The 20,689-nt window shown below is 40.2% G+C and overlaps 2 protein-coding genes and 1 long non-coding RNA gene across 5 annotated transcripts; 1 reads left to right on the forward strand and 2 right to left on the reverse strand.

Moving 5' to 3' along the window:
- Positions 1 to 398: 398 nt before the first annotated feature.
- LOC108167194 (uncharacterized) lies at positions 399 to 17,603 on the reverse strand. 2 transcript variants are annotated; one of them, XM_081599269.1, is made up of 3 exons: positions 17,528 to 17,603; positions 17,298 to 17,396; positions 399 to 2,032 (listed from the first exon to the last, which is right to left on the reverse strand). In XM_081599269.1, exons 2-3 carry the CDS (start codon positions 17,377 to 17,379, stop codon positions 924 to 926), a joined length of 1,191 nt encoding a protein of 396 aa, XP_081455395.1. In that variant the 5' UTR covers positions 17,380 to 17,396; positions 17,528 to 17,603; the 3' UTR covers positions 399 to 923. The 2 variants fall into 2 exon arrangements, with proteins under 2 accessions (XP_081455395.1, XP_081455396.1); XM_081599270.1 differs by lacking the exons at positions 399 to 2,032; positions 17,528 to 17,603 and adding an exon at positions 13,376 to 17,072 and having other exon boundaries at positions 17,298 to 17,386.
- Positions 5,568 to 11,795, reverse strand: LOC103480801 (uncharacterized). Of its 2 annotated transcripts, none has more exons than XM_008435981.2 (11): positions 11,458 to 11,795; positions 10,090 to 10,145; positions 9,181 to 9,280; positions 8,833 to 8,973; positions 8,583 to 8,737; positions 8,361 to 8,497; positions 8,123 to 8,216; positions 7,706 to 8,041; positions 7,460 to 7,616; positions 7,242 to 7,369; positions 5,568 to 7,096 (listed from the first exon to the last, which is right to left on the reverse strand). In XM_008435981.2, exons 1-11 carry the CDS (start codon positions 11,666 to 11,668, stop codon positions 6,779 to 6,781), a joined length of 1,833 nt encoding a protein of 610 aa, XP_008434203.2. In that variant the 5' UTR covers positions 11,669 to 11,795; the 3' UTR covers positions 5,568 to 6,778. The 2 variants fall into 2 exon arrangements, with proteins under 2 accessions (XP_008434203.2, XP_081455392.1); XM_081599266.1 differs by lacking the exon at positions 11,458 to 11,795 and adding an exon at positions 10,884 to 11,436.
- Positions 17,604 to 19,197: 1,594 nt separating the features above from the next.
- LOC103480803 (uncharacterized) lies at positions 19,198 to 20,689 on the forward strand. Its single transcript, XR_536180.2, has 3 exons — positions 19,198 to 19,427; positions 20,048 to 20,261; positions 20,397 to 20,689. It is a non-coding gene; the product is annotated as an uncharacterized LOC103480803 (long non-coding RNA).

A 20,689-nucleotide genomic window follows, 5' to 3' on the forward strand; every position in this document is an offset into this window, starting at 1 on the left:
GATGTCACACATACAGTATATTCTGGGACTGTCCAAAGCTACGGACCTATTGGAATAAATTGAACAAAAAAAGTTTGTTTTTTCAAAGGAAAATTACAGCGTGCTTCGGCTTTACAATCCCCGTAGAAACACCTTAATAGTACTAGGTATAATCCAGGATAAAATTCAAGATCACAGTAAGATTGATCTTTTAAAGAATCCTTGTTGCAAAGAAAATGATCGCAGTCTCCAATGGGCATCCAGAATGTATGGTCAGGGATCTATGAAGATTAAACAGCAAAGATGTGGCAAATATGCAGATTTACAGATTGACATGAATTAGAATAGTACTTATAAATCAATTTATTGCAGAAAATGAACTAAATCTAACACATTATATGCATTAAAACACATAAGTGGATGTTTGAAAGCCTTTATTTCTGCTGAACATAATAAGTTTCCATTAACAGGTAATGAAAACATGACATTCAAAATTACAACATAAGATCAAACCATTAAAAAACACACATATAATGCAGAAATGTGGGCGAGATGCATGTTTAATAGTTATTTTGTCTGATATCGTCTGTTTACTTGACTTACGTGTCACAACGCACAGCACTGTATTTTAATGTGTTTAGACTGGTGTATATTGTACAGACTTAAGAGAAAAATTCCGAAAACATTATTCTCAGAGAAAAATTTGTCTGGCGCACGCAGCAACAGCTAACAGTAATCATGAAACTAAAAGTATAAGTACGGCAAAGGACAAACACACAAGGACTCCAAAAGATTAAGCCTAAAACTAAAAATGTTCAAATGCATTGTCCCTTTAAGACACTACAAATATCACTTGTAAAAATAGGCAGTACATTTTTTTAAAAGACACTTGCTGATTAGTAGCTCACTTAAAATAAAAAAAGCTGGTCATCACTTCCACCCCCCTATACCGCGCCCCGGGCTGTATGACCCTTCATGTGACGATTAAAATTAGATTTGTTTATGTAGGTCTTTCCACAAGTCGAACAAGAAAAGGGTCTCTCTCCTGTGTGAATTTTTATGTGATCAATTAAATCCATTTTTCTTGTGTAACTCTTTGCACAGGTCCCACATGAGAAAGGCTTTTCACCAGTGTGAGACCTCATGTGACGATTTAAATTCTGTTTGTTTGTAAAGGTTTTTGCACAAGTCACACACGAGAAAGGCTTTTTACCTGTATGACCCTTCATGTGACGATTAAAATTAGATTTCGTTAGGTAGTTCTTTCCACAAGTCACACAAGAAAAGGGTCTCTCTCCTGTGTGAATTTTTATGTGACTAAGTAAATGACTTTTCCAAATGAAACTCTTTCCACAGGACTCACATGAGAAAGGCTTCTGACCTGTGTGAATTTTCATGTGAACACTTAAATGTTGTTTTCGAGAGAAACGTTTTCCACAGGTCCCACAAGAGAAAGTACTTCGACCTGTGTGAATTCTCATGTGATGATTTAAACCATCTTTTATACTGAAACTTTTCCCACAGGTTGAACATGTGAAATGTTTCTTTCCTCTATGAGTTATCATGTGTCTTATCACACTACTGTTTTGAGAAAAGGTTTTATCACATATTTTACAATGATATAATTTTTGCTCTGGGTGAGCTTTCTTGTGCCTTTTTTGTTTTGAGCCATTAATTTTACTTTTCTCCAGTTTGGTTTTCTGGCATCTTTTGTCGTGTTTCTGTTCTTTCTTTCTCTTTTTTCCTGGGTCTTCAGAATTGCTTCCTTCCTGATCCTGGTTCTCATCCTCAGCAGAACCATGAGAGATGAGTTGGTTCCTCTGTGGTTCTGTTTCATTGTGGATTCTTTGCACATTAGGAGGATTCACCAAAATGTCATCAGTCTCCTGTTTCAGTACAAGATGCTCTTCATCCTGACTGATGCAGAGTGGCTTCTCTTCCTCTTTGAACTCTTGATGTTCTGGTTCTTCTTTATATGAACTGGACTTCCCGTCCTGGTAGCTGAATTCATTCAGTACCTCCTCCTCTTTACACACCCAGCACTGTGAGAGATCTGCACAAAAAGACAAAACAAAAGCTTTTAAATGTGACCAAGAGAAAGATACTACTGATCTCCAGGCATCAAACGATTACAGGCTTTTAGCAGAGGGGAGAAAATGGACAGTACATTTGTACTACTGGATTTCAAGAATAGAATTATGTAACAATCATCTGTTACATAAGCATCCAAGTTAAACAAATCTATATTTAGGGGTGTGAAAATCCTTGTTAAATGGCGTTTTAACTGAAACTCTGAGGTGTGAGACGATTAACTGAAGTCCTACAAGGGGTGCGGGTTTTAATGTTTTCATCTTTTTTTAACCTCTTTTTTTCTTCTCTTTGTCTTTCTAGCTGTTTATTCACATTCACCGTCACATGCTGTTTTTATTTTAATTATGTAAAACACTTTGAAATGCTTTGCTGCTGAAATGTGCTATACAAATCAAATTTGATTGATTGATTAATAAGCTTTAATTATATTCCATCACCTCTCAGATGTTGTAAATGTCAAAGATATGGACATCCTGCGAATGTTTGTAAAAGGAAACAGAGATGTGGTAGATGTGGAGGTGAACATCCTCATGGTGAGTGTGGAAATAATCCTGTTAAATGTTGTAGCTGTGGAGGAAGTCATACTGCAGCAGGTGAAATTCAAAAAGTCAAAACTGATAAGATAGTTACTTATGCTGGAGCAGTAAAAGAGGTGAAATATAATGATAATGCTCCAAAAACAACTTAAGAAGGGAAAAGAGAGGCAGACAAAAATAAATGTAATATGTCGTGAAACCTGGTTAGGACTGATTGAGATCTTTCCAGGACACGCAGGAGACAGGTCACAGAAACCTAGAAGTAATAAGTAATCTTGCATTCTGATTTAATGTTGATTGAAAATTATGTAATCTTTGATTACATAATTGATTATGAGTTATGTAATTTTAGTTTGAAAATAATAAGGAATCTTGACTTAACAATGGAAAAAAATCCTAAATGGATAAAAGTAATGACTACAAGTTAAGTGTAAAAGTCTCTTATACTGTGTCACAACTAGAGGCCGAATGAGAGGAAGAACTGTGGTCGCCGAAGAAACAGGAAATGTTGTGAAATTATGGGCGACTGCTGCAGATGAACAGGAAGCGCGAGTGCTGATAAGAACATCAGCAAGAGCATTCCAAGAAAAAGGAAGTTCGAAAGTAAACGATGCTGTTGTAGGGAATTAAAAATCAGCAATGAATCGTATGCCGATTTGTCCCTTGACATTAGACACCCTTCCCTTGCCTGATGTCAAGGGAAGGGTGGAAGTTGCTCGGAGAAGGTTGTGTAAGCAGCTGATGCATGTACACCCAAACATGGAAGGTATAAAAATAATAAGAGGAACCAGGCGTTCTTTGCTCCGCAGTGTTCGAGTCAAGACCACACGAAGATGCAGGATCAACTGAGGGCTGCGCCTTGAAACCCCGGGGAGGTGAAGACTTCACACTGCTCAAGAAGGGAACAGGATCCGTTTACCCACAGCCCGGGTTTCTGATTTGACAACGGCCCTACACTCAACCCAAAAGGATCTCGACTATGCTGCAGTGGATATGGAGGATAGACAAAGATCACAAAGATCACTCCAGGAACTGAGTTCATGGAGGACAAACACCAGTTCAAACTTTGGATCTATTCTGAAAAGGATTCTGCCACAACAAGACAGGTTTCTGAACATGGACATTTCATTTCAACATCCGGGGACGAGTGGAACTGCATCCCAAAGCCTCACTTATTTAGCCCAATGACACAGTATATGGACTGGAGGGAGGTGTGATTTCTATATTTCTTATATATTAATCTATTGATTTGTTGATTGAAGAAGCTGTTTTTTCAGTTTTCCCCTGCTAAAGCTGGCTAATAAAATATTAAAATCTGATTGATGCTGTGGACAGTTAAATTAATTGAGTCAATTGTGAGTTAATTCTTCTGATAAAGGTCATGATCCTAGTAACCAGAGGGCTTCAGACGTTTCTTTGGTGTTTGTAAAATAATGACCTTGGGATTCGTGCCGAGTCTCTAAAACTTATCTAGACTATAACAAGTGCACGTTATTGATAGAGAGAGCAACCGTCAACAGGAACGGTTTCTGAAACCCAGCATCTGCAGGCTACTCAGTTGACTGTTTCATTAACTGTAGTGGGTTATAAGTTCTGGATCTGAAGGTAGTGAGAGTCTAGACGCATCTTTCTTGCTCCCAGCTTAAACAGAATGTCCTCTATAATCTCATCTGGAGTAATACTAGAGGCTTTCTGTCCCGTTAGGTGGAGAGCTGGTCAGTAGTCAGTCTGCTGGGGTCAGAGAGGAGGTTTGGGTGTGGCTGACTATTGCGTAATAACAAATATTACATTAGAAAAATTGATTCCTTTTCTTGCATATATCATAAATTTCTCAGAAGAAGCAAGAACTAAAACTGAAAAAATAAAAATCACAGTGAAGGCAGCTACAAATTTTGTTAATGTCAATGATTTATCTTTGACATTAAAGATAAATCCATGATGAACTGAGACACGATGAAGGATCATCTGAAGGTTTCTCAAATCGTCACATAATTTTAATATTACAAAGAAACGCTCGCAGTCTAATAGCAAACGGTCAGGGATGTAAAGGCTTCATTAATAATCTAAACACAAAACCAGATATAATGTGCATTCAGGAAACGTGGCTCAAACCGCCACTGCAGTTTAGTGTTCATGGTTATTCAGTCTCACGTAAAAACAGGATGGATGGGAAAGGAGGAAAACCTGAAATTTATTCACATCCATGTAACATCAGTTAGAAATTATTATATAAACTTGGACAAATGATGGAAATATCAGAATAATAAATTATTATAATCCTTGCAAACAATTAGAAAAGTTAAAACTTGACTCGATACTAGAACACTGGAGAGGGAAAATACTTTGGTGTGGGAACTTCAACGCACTTCATGTGGAGATCAAGATGACGATAATGGAGGGATTTTAGAAAAACTGATCATTTTAAATAATTAGCGGTTTGGGTGGACTTTGTAAGAGGTAAAGTATTTAAAGAAAGCACAACGGGGAGCGATCATTGTCCAATTTCTGTCAATAGATGCAGTCATTAATTGCAGGCCAGGTAGAAATTTCAGATACACTCAGTAGTTGAAATTTAACACACATCAGTGTTGATTTACCTCACACCAGTGTGTAGTGTCAAAAGTTAACACTATGAATGTGTTAATCCAACACAGAACGTCAGATTTCTATTCAATATAGAAATCTGGATCTTAAAGTACTACTGGTAGGGGGCGCTGTGGTGGCACAGGGGTTAAGCACAACCCACAGATGGAGGCCTTTGTCTGTTGCAGGTTCGATTCCCGGTTTGCTGCACGTCTTCCACCTTCTCTCATTACCCATTTTCCTGTCAATTCACTATCAAATAAAGGCCACTAGAACCAATAAAACCTTTAAAATTTACTACTCATAGTCAATAATCCCCAGATTCACTTTAAAAAGAAACATTAGATGCCACTTGATTATATACAAAAACACACAAGCTGCAGTTTGAATCTACTTTTATTTCAAACAAGCCCAAGACATAAAACAGCTCCGGCTTTGCAAACACAAAGATCACACAATATGACAATGTGGCACAATATATGTTTTTCCACACATCTCGTTAGAAAACATCTTGCCATGAGGTCTGAAATAAACCAAGTCCTTGACAGAAAAAAAAACATAAAGTGAATCTACTCGCATTAATACAATATGCACTGAAATGATCATTAAAATAAAGTGTCCAATCTGCAAGTTAAAATGAAAGCGTCATCATGTACAATGACATTAGTGACTTTTCTGAAAATAGGAATTTCTGTTTCACTTCCAGTACAAACAAACATAACAATCTGATATTCAGTTCCATAGTTCTTCACCCACTTTACAGTATATGCTTACATTTAAAGCAGAACTTAAAACCTCACCTCCATCAAGATATCAATACGTTCTTTCTTCACTGGACCAAACTTAAATCTCCGAAAATCTAAATTCTCCCAGTGGTAAGTTAGCCGTCTAGTGTTGTTTAACCATTGTTTTTGTGAAAATGTTCAAGTTTTTACTGATTTTTTTCGAAAATGTATGTTTTGCCTCAAATCTCATGCTCCATACATGGAGATTTCTCTAATACGACGTGGATAATGCAGCATGAGATGATTGGAATCAGCCTTTTCTCAGATCTAAAAAGCTTGTGGTGATCCTTCATCAAGAGCTTCAAATAGTGAGTCGTATCAGTTGTTAAAATGGGTGGAAGCACAATTTTCACAACCTGAATCAAGACCAGCAGCAGACTCCAGTAACATCCATTTCCAGTACATCACCAAGAACAAGAGGCGTGTTTCTCACAAGACACCAAGACTGAACTCATCCAGTTTGAACCCACCAGGCCTACTCTTTCTCTCAATACAACCACAGCTGGAACTTTGTGACAACAGTTCCAAAGAGAGATGCTTCTGGTTGACAAGATACTGAAAGACAAGTCTGACTTCGTATTGAACTACACCTTCAAGTAAATCGTGCATCATGTCCACTGCATGGTTGTCAGAAGTGTGGGAAAATTGCAATGTATCGAGTAAGCATGTCTTTTTGACACCAAACGTTGAAACTAACAAAGCATTTTCCTGCACAATGGTCTGCATGGATTTCGTTTTAACTTCTGTGGTGTGCTTTACAGACAAAACAAAGAGACACATTTGCATCCAAGGATATTTGTCACCTCAAGTGTGGAAAAATCTCGCTCTTAGCTCCCTGACTCTGGGATTTTCCTTGGCCCTTCCCACATCAATGTTGAAAACAGTGGTTTGGATGAAGGTATAGAAGTTGTAGAGCGATTCATGATAGTTGACACTGAAGATGAAGTGCGACTTGAAGAGCTCGTCGAATGCTGCCAAGGATGTCTGTCCCTTGCACGGGATGGCCTTGTGATCGATGACGATGTAGCGTCTTTGGATGCTGCTCTTCTTTTCGCCCACACACAGGAGGAAGGGATGTTCCGGTTCCACACCAGCAAGAAAGGTTTCAACACTGGCTCCCATCTTTGACATAACATTCAGAAAAATCACCGGAAAAATCATGAAATGTAAGTACAGACACATCCAAACAACCAACTAATCTAATAAGAAACTGCTTCAACATGAGAAGTACGATCATCAGACTAACCGCAGTAGACATCTTGCCTACCTGCAGAAATCTCACAAGGTGGTTGACAGCTTGACATGCGCTGATTTTGCCACATTTCTTGTGGCCTTTAGAGGTCGGGGGAAGGAGGTGAACCAACAGCAGGATGCTCGACAGGTCACTGTCCCAACCTGGAGCAAAAAACAACAAATTTAGACACATTCAGATAATACACAACTGATCATTTAAATAGAAATGTGTGCCAAACTAATCAGACCCACTTCTGTCGTGCTGCGCAAACAAAAGGTCTTCGATGTGCGTATTCGAAGTCAGTTTTCTGCACTCTGTCAGGATCCTAGATTTGAAAAAAGTAGGCCATTTTGCCAAAAACCTGCCTGAGACCTCCTCTCCAAATATCATGGTGAAGTCCTGGTCAATCTACAAGAAAACCCCACGTTTTTTTCATACCATTTCAGATTTAAATATATATATATTACGAGTTAATAATAAGAAGCCGTTTGCCTTACCAGTCCGGTAATGTTCAGAAATTGTGGGAAGACGTCCAAAACCGCTGAAGAGCGCGTTTGATCTCGAAGCAGTGTTTGTCGATACTGAAACGTGGCCCTCATCTTCTCTTTGACCACCAACTCATCAGCTGAATGTCTCAAAAAGGTTATCGCCTCCTGACACTCCTCACCAAGCAGCTGCTCAGCAGTGCAAGGAACCTCTCTCTTTCTCTTTGGACTGTCCTGGTAGGTGGTGCTGGTGGAGGATCTCTGGAGCTGAGCTGCACAGCTGCGCTGAACAGTTTTAATTCTCCAGGCCAAGTAGCCAGACCCACTCTGTTGGTCATAGAAGTGTTCCTGTCATCGTGAAAACGCAAAACTTTAGAGCAAGTTTAGAACATATTGCTGCTGCACAAGTGTTTCATATAAAAAACTTACATATCCAGTCTCTGAGTACGGATCTCTGAGGCTGGGAAATAGAGAGACGATGCCCAAAGCATATTTAGTTCGAACAGAGACTGGTGGGATCGTCCTGAAAGATGAAGACTACGTTACTACGACGATTGCATCAGTTTAATTCCTCCACGGTATGTATCAAAAAATTATTCACCGATACGCAAAGTCTTAAAACTAATGCACTCTTTTTAAAGTATAAAAATTAATGTTGATGCTTTACCCATAAATTTCAACCATTTTGGCCACAAGAAGGTTTACCAGACGCCGTCTTGTGCTATCCGACAACGTTCTCAGTTTGTCATACTCGTCCAAAATCACTTGTCCAGCCGGTTTTGCCAGGAGAGCATTTCTGACCATCTGCAGGATTAAAGATCGCAAAATCATTCAACCCACGGTTTAACGGCACCATATCTTTATATCATTTGCTACAAAAGCTGCACACCTCTTTTGCTGCTTCCCGGTCACTTTGTGTTCCTGTCTCTCCATTTATGTGAACAGTTACTGTTGCATCAGATGAATCAGAGGAAACTGACGCGGATGATTTGTCTGACACGGTTGACTTCAACAAAGTAGATGGCAGATTGTGCCGACGCACAGCTGGAAAGAGTTGAAGAAGGAGTGTGCACACACAAAGTGAAAAAGATTATTAGTTGCAAAACCTTTTAATTATAATTTATACGGCTGAACCTCACCTTTTGGCTTCTTAGTTGTCACAGTCACAGTGAGGTTCCCTGCTTCCAGAAGCTCCTCAAACACATCTTCGTCAACCTCTGTCCCAGATTCATCCGTCAAGAGCAGCTCAGTCTCAAGTGGAAGATTTAGCTTCTCAATGACTGATAAAAAAAAAAGCAATACATTTGAATTAATGGAAAAATAAAAATTTATAATTTTGCCAGAAATTTTTCAACATTTTAAGACAACTTGTAAAAGTACTTTTGGCATTACAAACACAACTCCATGATATAAGACTTTTAAATTAATCCAACGCGTAGCAAGCAGTCCACACACACATTCTGGACAACATGAAAACGGAGGCCAACCTTTATGAAGAAATGTGCTGAAGTCATAACCATCTTCAGTCGCAGCCACTTTGACGTACTTCTGCGTTCCTCCAAACTTCACCCTCACCAACATGATGTGCTGATGAAGAAAAACAGGCACCCATAAAGTGATATTATTTACTACGTGCTCACCATACAGAAAAAAAATGAAAAAAATGAGACAGGCCGTGACCGTATTTCTTTTTCTCTCTAAATTATTAACGAGTCGTGTCACCTGAACAACGGGAGCCAAACCGTGGTACAGTTAGCTCGACCTGCCTGGCCTCACGTCGGCTAACTGCGCCATCACTACCCATAAGTATTGGCAATACAACATAATGTGAAGGCATACACATAACAGTGATGTTACTGTTGAATCACTGAATAAAGTTATGAAAACTCACTGGCATTTCAGACGCAGCGCGGCAGCAGCTGTATGCGACTCAGTTACAAGCTCCGCTGACACGCTAATTTTTTAAATCATAAGTAAAAATACAAATTTTACTACTTCTATTCATTAAAAGCTCCGGGTTTAGTGCAGGAATTGGCATGGTGGTCCGAGGTGCTAATTGTTTAGCTATTTGTCTGCAGCCATAAGCCAGAGCTCGTCTCATTTGTCTCACCTGCACATCGACAAGCAGGAGCTCAGATCCCGCTCCAGCGTCATGAAAACAACAACACACCTCAATTATATTTTAACTCAGACGGCCTTTAGAGTTTTCTAACAAGCTTAATGTTCAGTTAACCACCAGACAGCTCGAGCTACACTTGTTTATCTAGCTTAACCAATAACAAAAAAAGTGAAGTTGTTCATATTTATCATACAAGCGCATGTAAACTATGTATATTAATCAACACACTTGTGTTAAAGGAAAATTAGTGCACTCATAAAAATATGCCAAAACTTACCTTGCAACGAACGATGTTGGCTCCAGACAGGACTCTTTGAGACTGCTGTCCCCGCTCTTCATGCAAACACGGCACAGAAATGTTAGAATAGTAAGAGCAACTCTAACTGGTGTTAATTTCAACATCAACTTCGGACAGAGTTGCTTAAATTTAACTCTCTGGAAAAACACAAACTCTTTTGGGAAACTAGCACTTCTATCATTGAATTAGACTAAACAAGTCTTGAATTAACACTGCATTTTTAACATGCAACACCAACACTGGAAAGCTAACACTTTTGTTATTACTGTGTATTCTTTTTTTTCTTTTTAAACTACCATATTTTCCACACCATAAGGCGCACCGGATTATAAGGCGCACCTTCAATGAATGGCCTATTTTAAAAATGTTCATATATAAGGCGCTTAGAATAGACGCAACAGTAGACTTCAAGACAAAAACAGAAGATTTGGGATGTATCTTACTTTTGACAGAGTGAAAGAATTACATATAAATAATAGTCTTTACCACCTGTGTAAACTTTGCTGGTGAATGTTATAACACATGTTTTATAATATACGTTACATTGTTTCATTTCTAATATAGTCTCTTGTGTCAGATAATCTAAGTCAATGTTAGAGAATAATTAATTTTTTTTTAGATTTACAGAATCTCAGTTAGCCTTGATAGCGGGGCTGAACCCCGTATTACACTAAGCACAGTAGCTAATATTAGCTGGTATCTCACCGGTGGACATACATGCCGTAAAGTAATATTCTAATCACAAAATATACACAATAATATGTCCATCTTACGTGTGAAATGTTGTCTGTGGAGCCCTCACATCAATAGTCCATCGATCCGAACAACAATATCCCTCAGTGCTGGTTGAGCAAAGTAGGAGGGTGTACCGCTCCAAGATGGCCGCCGATGCGGGGTCTACTCTTATATTATGTCTATGGGAGTAACTGCAAAGGTCTTTGGTGAAATGTCTAACATACACCGGGGTGCCGCGCTGAAGTTGCGTTTAAGGCTACTCGGAAAACACGGTACGACATGTTAACAATGGATAAAGCAGTTGTAACCGCTGGTAAAAGTACCGGTGAGCTGCGGGAGCCCCTGCAGTATTAAATCGCCCACCCCTCCCTACGACCTTAATCTGGTTGGTAGGCAAAAGAGCGTCACGGATCACAAACTGTAATTGTCATATTATATGATGAATAATAGCCCGGGTCGCAGTTAAGCATTTAAGTTGGTTCAGATTCCTCAATATTTTGGTGTAAAATCCCTTTCAGTTCAGCGCTTCCTAACCAGTATCCAACTCTCGTTAACATATCTCCAACTTTACTCAAACCTGTATCATCTGTAAAAAGTGAATGTGTTTCGTACCTATACGGTGTAAGATGATCTTCGGTATCCTGGTGAAATCCATCAGTCTGCGCTGATCCTCCATCTCTTCCTCGATCTTAAAGTTGATTTCTGTCTGTTCCTCCATCTCTTCCTCGATCTTGACTTTGATTTCTTTAAACTCCGTGAATATTTCTCCAGCAGCAGTTTCCTGCTCGTTGATAAACTCTATCTGAGGCTGAACTGAAGACATGTTTACTGCAAACACGGAAATATTTCCCTAAAACACCACACTTGTTTTCAAACTACCTTCTAACAAAAGAAATGCTAACGCTACCACGCGCTCTGTGACTTTCTGTGTTTCACTTTAGCGGTACTGAAGAAACTGTAAACGACTTTTAGTTCCGCTTTAAATTTTCCGCTTGAGTCTCCCATAGATTAAATAAATTAAAATATAATTGAAAGATTCATTTATTTTAGTAATTCAGTTCACCCAAGTTAAACAGGGTATATAGAATAACTACACACAGATGGGTGCTTTCAAGTCTCTTATTTCTGTTAGTTATTAGGATTTTATGTTATCAAAAGGTACTTTTAATCTTACAAGAGAACCATGATGGAACATATAATAAATTTTTTTGAGTACAATCTTTTAGTTTGTAAAGCAGAGACTAATGTTATTATATGAGGTCGTAGTTTCTTTAGGTTGAGATTCAGTTGTAAAGTTAAACAGTGAACAATAACATATATTAGAGGAACACAGAGATTTGTTGTTTTAACTTGAAAATAATTAGCTTTAATGCAGTGGTTCTTAACCTTTTTTGAGGTACCGAACCCACCAGTTTCATATGCACATTCACTGAACCCAACTATCTAAAGTCTAGTTGGGTCACCCCAAGATCACCAAGTCTTCTTAAAAGGTAGAGTCTCTGAGAACGGTTCTTCTATATATATATATATATATATATATATATATATATATATATGTGTCCAGGAACGACCCAAGGTATTTAACATCTGCCACAGTTTCAACAGGTTGGCCATGGAGAGAAACTGGAACCACTTTAAGGTCTTGTTTAGATCATTTAATTAGCTCTACATTCTTAAGAGAATGAAAAATTAATAATAAATAATAAAGACTTTGCTGTATTCTGATTTAGTAATGTAATTATATTAGTTGTGTTACCACCCCCACGCCACTAGAGGCAGTAACAGGACCGAAAAGATGTGACTAAGGAGCAGATTTAGAAGTACACCGAAAGCTACAGAATGTGGTAAAAACTTTGAGCTTTGCTGAAGTAATTAAAGACACAAGTTCAAATCTATGCTGAGAGTGGAGCTCCTTCAATTAGGGCTCATCCGCAGCTCTGATTGGCTAAGCAATGTAACGTGGTCCTCTGATTGGCTAAGCAATGTAACGTGGTCCTCTGATTGGCTAAGCAATGTAACGTGATCCTCTGATTGGCTAAGCAATGTAACGTGATCCTCTGATTGGCTAAGCAATGTAACGTGGTCCTCTGATTAGCTAAGCAATGTAACGTGATCCTCTGCAGTAAGTGATGGCAAAGCGAGGCGCGTCATCGAACCCCTGGGGTTCGGTCGAACCCAGGTTAAGAACCACTGCTTTAACGTGAAACAGGCCCGACAGAGAACCACCTTTATGCTGCCACCTGCTGACAAGAACCTACAACTACATTGTTTCAGCTCAAATAGATATAGAAATCACTGATTCAGCAATTTTTAAATTTTTTTTTTTACAAATGTAAGAAATAAGAATCAAAGTTGAGTTAATTGAATTTGATGGTAAAACCAACAAAATCGTGTTTTTAATGTGTTTGAACTCTTGAATATGTTTTTCCTTCAGTGGTTCTTGGTCCAGCACCACTACAAGTGATGCTTGAAGAGTAAAACTATGTAAATACATTTTGTTTTGTAGTTTATGAGAAAAAATATGACAACATTGGTGGACAATGAGAGACTTTTATTACAATTAAAGCATAAAGTTACTATTGTGCAACAAAGTATGAGGCTCCCGTTTACTTCTACAGAAAGACCAACATATAAACTGAAAGAAAACAGTTAAGTTTGGTTTTCAGGAATATGTTGTGCCCCACAATACACAAGACTTTCCTGCAAAAATATTTTCATGACAATTGCTTGAAAATATCTTGTCTTGTTTTGATAAGAACTTTTTCTGTTCATAGGAGCCTGAAACAGATACATCAAGAACACGAAGAAGGAAACTAATTTGACTGAGAACAAAACTGAAAAAGACCAGAAATCCAAATCTCTGAACACCACAAAGCACCGGCCGAGTTGGCTAACTTATGGATTGTTGACTTTTTTTTTTTTTTAAATGTCCTTAGAATGTAAAATAGATTTCTGACTTGCTATTATGCCACAATACAGTGTTCTAGTTTTATCTTGGGATACAATAACTGAAAGGTGCATGAAACGTCCATAAAGATGTAGAATTAAACATGTATAAAAGAACACGTTTTACAGTTTTACAAAGATCTTTAGATGCTTTACGTAAAGCTCACTTTTAAGAACATGGCTACAGTTAATGACAATGACAATCACTGAATAATTTATCAATACTTTTACCAAATCAACATTAATTGGTAAGCATATACTGCTCAAAAACAGTGGTACATATTTTACTTTTATACATGTACAAACACATTTTTATGGCAAATTATAACAATGACTTCTGTGGAACAAACATTTTGGAAAATAAAAACCTCTCTATGAGACCCCTATTCATCATAGGGGTCTCCGAAGACCCCTATGATGAATACGAACTTTGGACTGCGTTTTCCCTCGCCCGGACGCGGGTCACCGGGGCCCCACTCTGGAGCCAGGCCTGGAGGTGGGGCACGATGGCGAGTGCCTGGTGGCCGGGCTTTTACCCACGGAGCCCGGCCGGGCTCAGCCCGAAGAGGAGACGTGGGTCCCCCTTCCGATGGGCTCACCACCTGTCCGAGGGGCCAAAGGGGTCGGGTGCATTGTGCTATGGGCGGCAGCCAAGGGAGGGGACCCTGGCGGTCTGATCCTTGGCTGCAGAAGCTGGCTCTCGGGACGTGGAACGTCACCTCTCTGGTGGGGAAGGAGCCGGAGCTAGTGTGCGAGGCTGAGAGGTTCCGGCTAGAAATAGTCGGCCTCGCCTCGACGCATGGCTCTGGTTCTGGAACCAGTCTCCTTGAGAGGGGCTGGACGTACTTCCACTCTGGAGTTGCCCACGGTGAGAGGCGCCGGGCTGGAGTGGGCATACTTGTTGCCCCCCATTTGGGCGCCTGTACGTTGGGGTTCACCCTGGTGAACGAGAGGGTGGCCTCCCTCCGCCTACGGGTGGGGGGACGGGTTCTGACTGTTGTTTGTGCTTACGGGCCGAACGGCAGTTCAGATTACCCACCCTTCTTGGAGTCCTTAGAGGGGGTACTGGAAAGTGCCCCTCCTGGGGACTCCCTTGTTCTACTGGGAGACTTCAACGCTCACGTGGGCAATGACAGTGAGACCTGGAGAGGCGTGGTTGGGAGGAACGGCCCCCCCGATCTGAACCCAAGCGGTGTTCTGTTGTTGGACTTCTGTGCTCGTCACGGATTGTCCATCACGAACACCATGTTCAGGCATAAGGGCGTCCATATGTGCACTTGGCACCAGGACGCCCTAGGCCGCAGTTCGATGATTGACTTTGTCATCGTCTCATCGGATTTGCGGCCGTATGTCTTGGACATTCGGGTGAAGAGAGGTGCGGAGCTGTCCACTGACCACTACCTGGTGACGAGTTGGCTCCGGTGGTTGGGGAGGAAGCCGGTCAGACCTGGCAGGCCCAAACGTGTAGTGAGGGTCTGCTGGGAACGTCTGGCGGAGTCCCCTGTGAGACGGAGCTTCAACTCTCATCTCCGGCAGAACTTCGAACACGTTCCGAGGGAGGTCGGGGACATTGAGTCTGAGTGGACCATGTTCCGTACCTCCATTGCCGAGGCGGCCTATCGGAGCTGCGGCCGCAAGGTCGTTGGTGCCTGTCGCGGCGGCAACCCTCGAACCCGTTGGTGGACACCTTCGGTGAGGGATGCTGTCAAGCTGAAGAAGGAGTCCTACCGGGCCTTTTTGGCCTGTGGGACTCCAGAAGCAGCTGATAGGTACGGCGGGCGAAACGGCATGCGGCTCGGGTTGTCGCTGAGGCAAAAACTCGGGCGTGGGAGGAGTTTGGAGAGGCCATGGAGACAGACTTCCGTACGGCTTCGAGGCGATTCTGGTCCACCATCCGGCGTCTCAGGAGGGGGAAGCAGTGCAGCACCAACACTGTTTATAGTGGGGATGGTGCGCTGCTGACCTCAACTCGGGACGTTGTGGGCCGGTGGGCGGAATACTTCGAAGACCTCCTCAATCCCGCCTTCTGTTGAGGAAGCTGAGCATGGGGACTCTGGGCTGGGCTCTCCAATCTCTGGGGACGAGGTCGCCGAGGTGGTCAAAAAGCTCCTCGGTGGCAGGGCCCCGGGGGTGGATGAGATCCGCCCGGAGTTCCTTAAGGCTCTGGATGTTGCGGGGTTGTGTTGGCTAACACGACTCTGCAATATCGCATGGACATCGGGGGCAGTTCCCCTGGATTGGCAGACTGGGGTGGTGGTCCCCCTGAACCTTCCTGAACCTCGGATTCAGGAAGAACAGTGTGGTTTTCGTCCTGGTCGTGGAACACTGGACCAGCTCTACACCCTCAGCGGGGTCCTGGAGGGTGCATGGGAGTTCGCCCAACCAGTCTACATGTGTTTTGTGGACTTGGAGAAGGCGTTCGACCGTGTCCCTCGGGGGGCACCTCTAACAGTTTCTGTGTTAGATTTAGTGAAATATGGCAGAATGGAGAAGTTTAATTGGCCAGCCTAAAAAGCTGGCCAATTAAACCGCCAGGTTTAAAATACACTGGGGGAAACGCTGCACAGCATGTCCATTGTGGTGGACAACAGGATGATTTCAGTCTAAATTAAGACTGTAAATCTAAATTAACTTGAAAGACAAATTTGGAGTCTTGAGGGCTTTTGTGACATCGGGACTAATTTAACTGATAGAAACATAAACTTGCACAACCTAATTAAAGTATCAACAATAATAAATGTGCATGTGTGAAAATAAATTGCTGCCTGGAGGGCAATTAAAAAAGAATGAAACAATAAACAGAGCAATATTTCATCATTTAATATATAAGTGAGCCAAAGAGCCACTTCCACCTGTCTGGAACCACCGGTAGGCTGCAGGTCTGAGGCATTTTGTTACCATGTTTTACTTCATTTTTACAGCCTGATAAGAATGAAGGTTATTCAAACTGGCAACCTACATTAATAAAATAATGGGGAAATAATATTGACCACAGAACATCGTATTTATAAAAGATATCAACATTTTTCCTACACTGAAAGCCCTAACAAACTTTAATGCAGAAAAAAATTAACAATTTCCCTTCGCGATATTTATTTACTCTATTAATTTATTAGTAAGATTTGTTCTTTAAGTTGCCATTTCTATTATTTTTCAGTCTCAGGAGATGATTGAGGGATGAAGACACACTGGTGCCTGGTTCTTCAGGTTCTGTAGTTTTTCTCTCCTGATCCATTCTGTCTGAAACACGTTTTGCTATCACTGTCTTGTGTATAAAAAATCTATAATAAATAAACAAACAATGATTAGCCTGATTAAACCTCTAAGATTTGACATCTTCTTGTACATACATGCCAAATGACTCTGTACAATTTTTCAAAAAATGTTTAATTAAAAAAAACATAAAAACTTTCAGTGGGACACCGAGTCGCCCCAGTTATTTTTCTTTCCCCTTCTTCAGCTCTCTTTAACCTTTTTCATGAGTAAATTGTGAAGCTGTTTCGTACCTATCCGGTGTAAGATGATCTTCGGTATCCGGCTGAAACCCAGCAGTCTGCGCTGATCCTCCATCTTTTCATCGGACTTCATGTTGATTTCTTTAAATTCTGAAAAAGAGTTGAAAGAAACTCTTAGAGTTAATACATTTTCTCACAGGAAGTTGATCAACTCTCTAAACTGATAACAGTTTACTACAAACGCTCAAATATTTATATAAAAACACCAAACCCAAAACTACCTTCAAAGAAAAAAAAAGAAAAGAAAAGCTAACGCCACTATCGGCTCTGTTTTATCTCCGTGTGTTTCACTGTGGCTGTACTGAAGAAACTGTAGGCGACTTTTAGTTCCGCTTTGAATTTTAACTTGAGTCTCGTTTTATTACATACAGCTAATGCAAGGGCGTAAATCCCATCTCATTAATGTGGGGGACCATAAACAGGGAAATTTTAAAGAGTAATTTTTTGGGGGGGGGGGTCGGCAAAGTTGCAGTCAAATGTAACGTAAAATGTGGTTTAATTTTTTAAACCGCTTGTGTGTTCAAGCTGCACCATCAAAAATGACTAGTAAGTAGCAATGAACAACAAAAGTGTTTTTCTCAGTAAACAAGCTAAACCATAGAAGTCAAACTAAGATTCAAATGTTGCTTAGATATGAGTTTGGTTCACCATTACTGATGGTGAAAATAGCTAAAAATAGGAGGTGTGGACAAAGTTCTGGGTCAGGTCCACTAAAAATGTAATTTTCAAAAGCATTTTGTAACTGGGAGCCTGTACATTAGCATCTTTACATTTCCAAAACATTATTTGTCGTATTTGAATACATGCTTGAGGAATAATAAAAATTTTTGACGGAGAAAATTGAAACCCATTTTGTCCCTATTCTCAAGAATCACTTCGTAGACTAATTACTTAAAATGGCACAATTCACTACTCACCCAGCAGAAACAAGTGGACAGCCATCTAATGCTGCTTTTGATCTTAAATACTTGACCCAAAATGAAACTAAATGATTGTATTCTCCAAGATTTTGAAAGCTTCCTTCTGGCTCGTCATATAATATGAGGTCTGCAGCTCCAGGTAGTTATGTGGATTGCCTTGACACCGGATAAATCCTCAAGATTATAAGAGAAGTCTTTTTTTACCGAGATAATATGGATCACATCCTAAATATATGCATATTTTTTTGAGATGCCTCGCCGTTCCAGCCTATTTAGGGCATTAGCTGCTAGTTGTGATCAACTTTGCTTTGTTTTTGTTTTTTTTAAATTGGTTCTAGTGGTCTTTTATTTGATAGTTAATTGACAGGAAAGTGGGTATTTAGAGAAGGGGGAAGACATGCTTCAAGGGTCGCCAGATCAGGACTCGAGCCGGCGACGGCCGCGTCGAGGACTGGGGCCTCCATATGTGGGTTGTGCTTAACCCCTGCACCACCACAGCACAACCCAAATTTGCTTTGGTTTGAACCGGAGAAATCCCCTTCCGGACCTCCATCTGAATTTCGCGCATCATCCAGGTCAGGTGACTGAAACCCAGCAATATGAAATAAATAAAGTATAATATTATGGAAAAGTTTACTTAACTTCAGTAACTCAATTTGACCTTGTGAAACAGAATGTATGGAATAATTACTGATGTTTTCAAGTGTTTCATCTGAGTTAATTATGATGCTCTGCTTACAGCCCACAGGTCTTCAGTTTATAAATACAAAGATCTGTTAGGATCTACTCTTGATGTTGTAAATGATGTGAAACTATTACTATCTTCTCGTTTTCGATTCTTTTTGGAAGTTGGTTTATCGTTTTTGTTGGCATTCATTTCTATTGAAATTTTGCAAGAAAACTGAAAAGAAGAAGAGAAAAATCCTTACTGTTCTGTTCTCTGAAGTTCTGTTTCAGAGAACAGAACAAGAAGTTCTGTTCTCTGAAACAATTAGGAAAATCCTCTGTCATAGACAACAGGGCCTTCTGTTGTATGTGTAGTTTGGAGACTCCTAACACGCAAAAGTTAGACGTTAGACTAGATTGTCTCTCAATTAGTTTATTTTTATTATCTCTGCTGACGTCCAGAGATCACCTGACCTGAATATCAACAGCGGAGGAGAAACAAATATTGAGAAAAGCAAGTCGCCCAACCAGATTTGTAAGTCTGTACTAATTTCGTTTTATGTCTGCTTAGATTTCAGTTTAATGAATATTTATAATTTTTGTCCATTTTGTCTGAAGTTTACAGATCATCTTAGATAAAACTAATCTTTCACAGTTGGTCCATCCACAGTTTAATGTAAACGTTGGGTTGTTCTGATAGAATAATGGACTTGAACTTTGTATTTTTTCCCCAGGGAATTCAAGTTTCACAGAATTTCTTTTTTTTTTAAATCTGAAGAAAAAAAAAGGCATTTTTTCCAAAGACTAAATGATGCTAAATAATTACTGTTAGACCGGAGGCCTGGTTTTCACAGAGGGAGCTTTCTAGAAAATGTTTTAATTTTCCTTCCATGTAATTTTTTTCTCTTTGTTTGGAAACTTGAAACTACAAATATATTGGGAATTATTTACTCTACCAGCCTCTAAATATCCTCCATCAGATATCTAGAAAACCTCTTGAGCTGATTTTGTTTTGAAGGTTTAGCAGCTAAAGAAAAAGTGCAAGATTGTGGGTCAACATGAGTCTCTGGATCATAAAGGCCGCTGGCCGCTGCTCCAGATAATTGATTCTTCCACGTTCAAACGTGATGTAAACACAGGTCTGTCTCCTCTCAGAGGATGAAGATGATCTCCAGGGTCCTGCTGCTCGTCATCCTCAACTCTTGTGTCTGTGGTCAGTCTCCAGTCCAGAGAGACAAAGACGTCCTCAGAGAAGGACGAATCAGACTCCATGTGTCCAGACTGAGGACTGAAGACTCTGGTCTGTGTCTGTGTGACGTGAAAACTGAGGACGGTTCTGGTTCTGGAAGATGTCAAGTCAGTACATCCAGTGAGTTTGTTGATTAAATCTTCAACTGTTCTCTTTATGGAAACAGAAATCCCTTTGAATCTCCGCTCTGTGTTTATTATCAATATCTATCATTTCCTGTAAATAAAACTGATCAGTTTAATCTCTTCAAAGCAGCAAAGAATCAACCTGAGACTTCAAACTGGATCAGGAACCAGGGAGGAAGAGATGGGCTCTACTGTGGACTGCTGCTGTTTATATTTGTGAAGGTTTTCCTGATTTACCATCTTCTTCATGCAAAAAGTTTTATTCCAGTCTCTGATTCCAGCCAAATCATTTAAAGCTTACATCAACGTCTGAAGCAGAATGTTGATATGTGTTCAATAAACTCAAAATGTTGTAGTTTAGCAGGAAGTTCTGCTTGTCTGACCTTTTAAGGTTTTGCAGTGTTTCTCAGATCTGTGTGAGCA

This window comes from Poecilia reticulata, chromosome 18 (assembly GCF_904066995.2).
Source record: "Poecilia reticulata chromosome 18, P_reticulata-male-v2, whole genome shotgun sequence".
NCBI classification, from domain to species: Eukaryota; Metazoa; Chordata; class Actinopteri; order Cyprinodontiformes; family Poeciliidae; genus Poecilia; species Poecilia reticulata.